Source organism: Pteropus alecto, unplaced genomic scaffold (genome assembly GCF_000325575.1).
Source record: "Pteropus alecto unplaced genomic scaffold, ASM32557v1 scaffold23, whole genome shotgun sequence".
Classification (NCBI taxonomy): Eukaryota; Metazoa; Chordata; class Mammalia; order Chiroptera; family Pteropodidae; genus Pteropus; species Pteropus alecto.
Genome location: NW_006435837.1, coordinates 3,290,139 through 3,298,913, shown reverse-complemented (window position 1 = coordinate 3,298,913; position 8,775 = coordinate 3,290,139). Strand labels below are relative to the sequence as shown.

The 8,775-nt window shown below is 41.1% G+C and overlaps 1 protein-coding gene across 1 annotated transcript in view; it reads right to left on the bottom strand.

Moving 5' to 3' along the window:
• MAP7D2 (MAP7 domain containing 2) overlaps positions 1–1,877 on the bottom strand; it is an 83,517-nt gene extending 81,640 nt beyond the window's left edge. Inside the window, exon 1 of the mRNA XM_025046605.1 lies at positions 1,590–1,877. Within this exon, the coding sequence (XP_024902373.1) occupies positions 1,590–1,875 (286 nt within the window). The 5' untranslated portion in view covers positions 1,876–1,877. The remainder of the gene's footprint in view (positions 1–1,589) is intronic.
• Positions 1,878–8,775: the final 6,898 nt, after the last annotated feature.

Below are 8,775 nucleotides of genomic sequence, written 5' to 3'. Positions count from 1 at the left end.
GAAATGTTTACCATATGTTTGCTCTTTCTCCTACCTGTGAATTACCTACTTCCCCTCTGAAATCCCAGACCCCTGCCCCCCTTCTCCTTTGTCCAGAATGGCTTATGAGCCTCAACTGCCCAATGTGTTCGCTGTCTCACATCTTTTAACATTAACACCCCCACATGCACATCTGTGTTAAACTTTGTATTTTCTTTTGTTAATCTGTCTGTTAATCTGATTGTTAGCCCAGCTACAAGAATTTACAAGGTGGGAGGAAAGTTTTTTTTGTGCCCCCCACAGTGGATTCTGGGTTCTTCCCTAGCAGATGCAGTGGAGTTTCTGAAGCAAAAAGGATAAAAACAGAAGTACATATTTATAGTATTTATATCACTATCCTGAGATATTTGTTAAATTCTACTTTTAAAAATGCATGATGAAAAACGCAAACTGGGAAAGATTTAAGACACCTCCTCCTTCTATGAAGGATGCAAATGAAGGCTCAATCACAAATAACTCCCCTCCCCCAATGAAAAGCACGTTTTAAGTGACTAAAGAACATTTCCCTTAATTTCTTTCTCTTTCTTCGTACATGTTACATAAAATACTCAGATCTTCACAATGTGATAATCCTCCAAATCGTGTACTTAAGATATGTGTGCTTTTGTGGTATGCATGTTATACTGCAGTTAAAAGTGTTTTAAAAATAGCTCACATTAACTAAAAAAAAAAAAGGTGTTGCCAAGAAAAACAGCATGAAATCGGTTTCCACGCTACTTACACCCCCTCACTACCTGCAACCACTTTACAAAACGTTAGAAGACGCGAGACTTGCCTAAAATTCCGACAAATGTCCTCAAAATCTCCCCCTGCTCCGCTCATTTCTGGGCAGCCAGTCCGGGGACCAGCCCTCCATAGCTCCCAGCAGCTGCAGCCTCGCGGGCTGGGAGACTCATGTGTCGCGCTGCCATGTGAAGGGGCCGCGACCCGCCAGACCCCTGGGCAGCGCACCCAAGGTCTCTGGGAGCGTATTAGGACGTCCGGGGAACCCGACCCGGGGCTCGCGCCGAGCCGCCTCGGCGGCGCTCCATCCGCACCTGCCAGTGGGTGACCCGCGGTTTCTGCCCCTCGGGGACGCTGCAAAGCACGCAGCTTGGCTACCTTCGCGGCTGGCTGCAGCCGCGCGTTTTTCTAGACGCAGAGTGGGCGGGCACGCAGGCCCGGGCAATCCTTCCGAGCCCGCTCCGTCTGGCCCAGTGTCCCCCCTGCCTGCCTCTTGAGAGGAGGGCCCCCAGACTCGAGGGCATCAAGCGTGGGCCTCGGCACCCCACGCCAAACACACATGCCACCCACCCTAGATCACCCCAAGCGCACCCACTCACTCAGGCCCCATGAGAGGGGACCCTGCCACCCGCACCGCGAGAGGCGCAGCCCTTGATCCCGTGCCCTATCGACCCCGAGCCAGAGGAAGGGCGTTCAGACAACCCCTGTGCCTCTTCTCCACCCGATGCGCTCCAGAGCCGCTGCCCTGCACCGCCCGCGGCGGGTCGGACCCGCCCCCCTGGGGGGCCTAAAGCCTCCAGGCACCGGCCGAACCCCAGGGGCCCTACCTGAAAGTCGGTGGTTGGGTGGCGAGGTCCGCACCGCACTCGGTTCGGCCATCTTCCCGGGGAACTGGTGGCCCCGCGCAGTCCCCTCCGTCCCAGGTTCCGCCCCGCAGCCGCCGGCGCGCTCCATCGGGATGCGCTGGCTGCACAGGCGCACTGCCTGGACCGCCGCGCCGCGCCGCACCGCACCGGACCCGCGCACGCCCGCACGCGTCCGCGTCCTCGCACCGCGTGCACTCGCAATGTGCTCAACGGTTCTCACCACAGCACGCACGCACGAGGTGCACATGCAATGTGCGCACTAGTTCTCAGAGCGCGCGCACATACCGCGTGCACGTGCGATGTGAACACCCACCGGTCCTCACTCAGCGCGCATGCACACACGACGTGCACACACCAGTGTAAACACACTTCCCCATACACTCAAAGCGTTATACACATAGGATGCAGTTTCTCAGTGTGCGCACACATTTTCACGGCGTGTGAACAAAGCGCACAAACACCACGTGCACACATGTGCTCACCCAGAACGCACGTTCTCACACACCGTGCACACACATCCTCACAAGGCTCGCATACGTTCACACACACTAGGGCGTCCACAAACATACTCAGCGCTGGAGCTCTGGAAACAGTTCCGGGTTAAGGCCTCAGGCAGGTGCCCCTTGGGTCAGTGCCGTCGTGTGCAGACGCAGTGGACCCTCCCATCAAGCCGGTTCCAGTTTTCTAGTCGCGGGGAGGCGGGCTCTCCGTTCTCCCTCCCCCCAGCCAGGCGTGCGGCCACCCAGGGCGGAACTCCAGTAAATCAGCAGGGGCGACCTTCAAGGAAGGGTAAGGGCGCGCAGTCGGATGGACCCCGGCCTTCCAACCATACCCCACTCCCCTGCCGATTCCACCCGAGAGCTATTCTATGGTTCTTTTTTTCCTGGTGTGCAAATAATGCGCAGTTGAGAAATCTCGGCGAGGAGGACGTTTCTGGGAAGACGCAGGAGAAACTGCTAAACGTGTGTGTAGCCTTGGAAATAGGGTCGTTAAGTGTGTGTGTGTGTGTGTGTGTGTGTGTGTGTGTAGGGGCTGTCTTCCCTGGGCATCCTTTTACCCCTGCCATGAGCATTTATCACCTTTTAAAATACATCTTTGCATAGCCAGCTCAAGCCTCCAGGTGTTTACCCAGGTATAGCCTGCCAAGTGATCATCCATCCCAGTGGAGCTGCACGATTCTCTGTTGGACGGTGACCAGCCCTCTGAGGTTCTAACTCCCACCCCTAGGGGAGAGAGAAATACAGGATTAAAAAGCCAAATGAAGTTGAACAAAAGTACAAGGTTTCTTTGGAGGATGATGAAAATGTTCTAGAATTATAGTGATGGTTGACTCTATGAGTATACTAAAAAAAACCACTTAATTTTACATTAACTGGTGAACTTTATAGTATGTAAATTATAAAATTTAAAAAAAAAAAAGCTAAAACCCTCTGGAACGGGCATCTGGATTCCTAGCAAAAAGCTTGGAAAAAGTCCCTTTGTGGAATAAAAATATGAACGTGTTCTTGACACTCCCGAAGTTGTACCGGGAGGGGAGTAGGGTGCGACCTTGGTGAGAAAGCCAGAAGGGGAGTTTGGACACAATTGAGCAGGAAAGCGGGCAAGTGGGGGCTGGCCTCTTGGCTATAAAGAAAGTTGTTTGTAACCCAGTAAGATTGAGCCAAGTTAATTAGAGCATGGGAGCTGTTTTCCACTTTTTTCCTTTTTTTTTTTTTCTTACAGATCTTGGGTACAAGTTTATAATTCATCCACTTCTTGAGCTCGTGGCTTGCTGACATGAGTAGCACCCCTCTCTAGTTTTATTTTTTCCTCTTTTTACTTTCTATTCACACTCCCAGCCCTCGTTCTAGTAATAGATACCTCCTCTGTTCAATGTATTTTTTGTAGCTTTATTTTTCAAAGATATAGTTTTGTGAAGATACGCAAGGCTTTAATTTATATAATATTGTACAAGTTACCATTCTGTTTGTTTTTCTTTGCTTGGAACTGTTTTCGACATCTACTCATTGCAGCTGTATAAAAGTCATTCAGAAATAGATTAGCCATTCGTTCTGGTTTACTCTTCTGTAAACTGCCTATTCAATCCTTGCCCATCTTTCTATTGAGCTATTTGTCTTTTTCTTGTTGAATTCCAGTTTCTCCTATTCTAGATAATTCCTTGTGGGTTTAAATGTTGCAAATTTTTCACACTAGTCAACTAACCTTTTCTAAGATAAGCAAACCTCCTTTTTATGCCAAAATCAACCCATTTTAAAAGCCTCTTATATGGAAATAATCTCAAATTTATAGAAAAGTTGCAAGAATAAGAGTTTACAAAGAACACTCATATACCCTTTACTCAGATTCACCTATCACCTATCATTGCCATTTTACCCATTTTATCATTTGTACTTCTATATATCTAATATTTTTTATCAACTGTTTCATAATTTGCATACATATGTGTGCATGACCCTTTACCCCTAAATACTTCAAAGTGTATTGCCTAAGAATAAGGATATTGCACAATCACATGAATTATCAACTTCAGTGAATATAACATGCATACGACTTTATCAAATTGGTTGTCAATTGCTCCACTGTAGAGGTACTATTTTTCCCTTGCAACTAATAAGCAATCTGTGGGAAGGCACTTTAAGGCCATGTAAATATTCTACTCCGTCAAAACTTCCCCTTAGATTTAGCATTTCATAGTTCTTATTTGATCCAATATTTCCCATGGTCGCAAAATAAAATCTATCAATTTTTCCTCTTATGGTTAATGCTTTAAGTTTTTTAATGCAGATATAAAAGGTCAAATTGTGGGAAGTTTATTGCCACCCTTCACCCCGGTGGAGTTGGGAGTCAAAGCAAAACGGATACTCAAACTGCAGCATCATGTAGTTAGAAGAAAGTACAAAGATCAAAGATGTCTTGCTTAATATATACTTCCCTAGCTCCAAGAAAGGCTATTATTTTCCTCCCTTAGTTTATAGATGTACCTTTACTCTAAAGCAATTTATTTCCTGTATATAGTGATAGAGATCTATATTTATTTTTCACTGTAAAATGTGGTTTCCCCAGCATCATCTATTAATCCTTTCCCAAATTTTGAAACCACGTTTATCATATATCAAATTCCTGTATGTATATGGACTTCACTCCGAGCTCTTCATTCTGATCCGTCTGTTATGGTATCTATTCTTTATTACTATGGCTTATGGGTGAGTTAAATATCTGGAAGTTTTTTAGAATTTTTTGTGTAGAATCTTTGCTTTTTAGAATTTGGGGAAATCATAATTTCCATATGAATTTATTTTAGGGTCAGTTTTTCTACCACTCTTCCCCCGCCCCTCAATCCAGCTGGAATATTGGAATCATATTAAAGTCAGAGATTAATTTGGAGAATTGTCATTTTTATAACACGTCATACCATCTATGAACACAATGTCTATTTAAGCTGTGTTTAACAAAATGACATTAGTTTGCTTGGCTTTTTCCATTAGGTTAAATTCATAAAAATCTAGTTGTAGTTGAATGGTATCTTAAAATCTATTATATCTAGTTGTTAGTCTAGTGCAGTTGTTCCCAAGTTTTTTTTTTTCGTCTCAGAGCCTTTAAAGCAGGGGTTGGCAGTATGGCTTGGGGGCCAGATGAAGCCTGCCACCCATTTTCGTTAACAGAATTTTGTAGGAACACGGTCACTCATTTGGTTTACGTGTTGTCTACAGATGCTTTTACACTAAATGACAGAACTGAGTCGTTTAAGAGACCACGTGGCCTACAAAGCCGAAAAATATTTACTATTTGGTCCTTTAGAGAAAGCTCTCCAACCCCTACTTTACACATATAATTGAGACTCCCAAATAACTTTTATATCTGTTAATGGCGGTGGATTTCCCCAAAACTTTTAATTTTACTTGAAAGTACTAATGTAATACTGGCAACAAACACTATCCATTGTCCTTGAAATGACAAGTTCACTTGTGGGTATAACTATGAATGTGGATGTACGAAAAATTTTAAAAAATATTTAGTATTAGTTCAACAATAAACCCAATGCTTTAACATACTTTGAATGAAAAGTAACAAAAGAAAAAAGTGAGTGGCACTGTCATATTTTCGCAAATCTCTAAGACAGAGTCTCATATCTGCTTTTGTAATCAATGTGTTCCAGTATGTTGTTTTGGTTAAAGCATATGAAGAAAATCTGGCTTCAGAGGTATATAGTTGTTAGATAACTGTTAGTTCTTGAGACTACACCCAATATTGACAAATGGTAATTTCTTAAAGGTTAGTTGCAGTGTGAAATTTAACACTGGATCAGTGATCTTTGCAGTTAGTTACATTAAAATCTACTATCATTTAGAAAATATTGGCTGACTCAGCTACGAAGAGCTTCCAAATGTCAACACATTTCATTCTACAATATTTAAACTGTCACATTCATTAATACCATCACTGATCTCTTCAGAAGTCTTTACTGTGAAGGTGTCAAGCTAATGGCACTAGTTTTCAAGTCTTAATTTTCACTTGAAAGCTCAAATTTTATCACTGCCAACAAATGCTGTCAGTTTCCCTTGAAGTGACAGGCTCATTTCATTCACTTTTGAGAAAATGCTGACCACAAACCAAAGTTTCAATGACCAGTTTGTCAGTTGTTCTTTAGAGTAAAAATGGTATTTCTTGAAAAGCAGTGGCCACTTGGCAACTCAATCACACAAATGTTTTCCTTTTGAGTATGCAGAAGTGTTTTATGTAGCACTTCCTACTTTGTCACAGGAAATATTAAAAAGATGTATACTCAAGGGTTGGATTTAATGAGATTAATAATTTTTACTGCTTGTCAGGAACTCTTAAAATTGACTTAAAAAATTGTGAGTTTCTGTTTTTGGTACTTTTATCAAGTTAAAATTCCAATTATTATATTTCTGATATATTTAAAATCATGAATATATACTGACTTTTATCAAATTTGCAAAAGTCCAATCAACTCTATACACCTGACAGTCCAGTAGATCAAATAGGCAATGGTACTTTACTTTTGTCTCCACTTTTTGATCTGCCATTATCAAGTTGTGAACTGGACAAAGCCTGGATCGGGACAGAAAAAGACAGGCTTTTTAAAAGTGAGCAAGGTGACCAGAAGATAAATATAGGTATTATAGGATTACCTATATATCCTCGCACAGTACAAAACAGGATCCATTGAATGTGATTTTGGCAATTTTAGGTCATTCTGGACATCTGATTGACCATTAGGAAATGTCATCTTCAGCACAGGTCTGTAACGTACTCACCCAGAAAATGCAACCCTGTATGTGAAGTCTGATAGAATGGATTCATCCAAATCAAGCAACCAAACACACAAAAATAATAATAATTAAAAAAACATAAAAATATACATTTCCCTTATATAGCACAAGTTTTTTAAATCAAATTTTCAGAAGAAAATCACCACGTATAAGTTTAGTTAAAAATGTCATTAAACAGTTTGAAAATAATCAATTGCATACGGCATTATTTAATATTTTATTTTCTAATTGCAATATTTTGCATCTGACTTTTTACATAATTCCAAATCATGGGAAGGAAAACCTTGTCAGTATTAGCTTTCATGAATCTATAATAAAAGGATGTAAAAGGCTTCTAATATTAAAGACCTAAGAAAGAAATATAACCAGAGCTATCAATGCTAATAACTATACACTTACTCTAAAGAAATATAGAGCAGTTGGTATTTTGCAAAACATCTTCAAGCAATTTAGAGACTTCCATCTGTTAGTCTTATGCTGAATGAGGGTGGTAGCAATTATTTTAAATATCATGTCGACGTGAATATACAAATATATATTCTACACATTTATTATAGGAACCAAAGACCACAAAAGAAATGGTAAACAATATTAAGACATGCATATTCTCTATCTTACACAGTCCTGGACATCAAGTGAAAAGCGGCAGACACTGCTCTAAGTCCTCTATACATATTAACACATAAATTATTAATACTCCCAACAATTCCGCAGTTACTGTTCTCACCATTATCTTACGGGTGAGGAGCCTAAAGCTCAGACAAGCTGGACAAGGTGTCCTCGGTCACCTGTAGGTAAAGAGTGGACGCTGGGATAGGCCACCTGACCCCAGGGCCCATGCCCTTCACTCTCCATCACATTGCTTCCTAAGTACCTGGCAGCTGGGGGATAGAGGACCCAGTCCAATCAACTCTCCTAATTCCTCGCTTCACTCTATACCCGAGAGGCTAGTGTCTTATCACACTGTCAGATTTTGTTCTTTTCTGAATAAGAAGAAAAAAGCAAGGATAAAAAGAATGGTAGTTTAAGGTAAATTAAAAACAAAGTTCATGGGAGTCCAAACAATATCAATGAAACTTCCCCTTGCTTAGCAGGATAAAGATCTAAACGTCTTATACTAATACAAATCTTTTTTAAATCTTTATGAGTCAGATAACAAAAAGAACTTCACTTTCATTCTGATAAATTAACTGTCAAGACATAGTTAATACTGGATGTTGTTAAATCTGTACACAATACAAAGTATAAACCCTGCTAGGTATTTTATTTGAAACATGCTTTTACCTACTTGATTACTCAGTTGCTCTGAAGTCAATACTGACAGCAGTTTATATCTATTAAAGGTATTATTCAACATCCTGTAATTTAATATTTACATAAGATAGATGAGATTAAGTTACACTACAAATCACAAAGAGTTTTGTAAGCAACTATATTTATAGCCACAATACCATAAGTGTGGTGAGTAAATCAATGGCCATTCCTTAATAAAATACAAGAATTTTCATCATGCATAGTTTTGAGGCACCTTAAGAGGCGTTCTCTTTAAGAGGATGGATGTTCAAGAAAGAATCAACAGTCAAATTTTGGCAAGTCTTTTTTTACACAAACACTTGGTTTGGTTATTTAGTCACCTTAGTAATACAACATATTTATACTACAACTGGAAATGCAAAAAACACATGAAAAATGCAAGCCTATCAAATTCATTAGTAGTAACTATTATACCCTCTTAGCAGTAAGAACCATTATTCTTGGATTTCAAACATTTTATTTTCTTTCAGGGCACACCTTATAGAATTGCTATTTTAGGAATCAAAGAGTATACCAAACCCCCCCCCCAAAAAAACAAA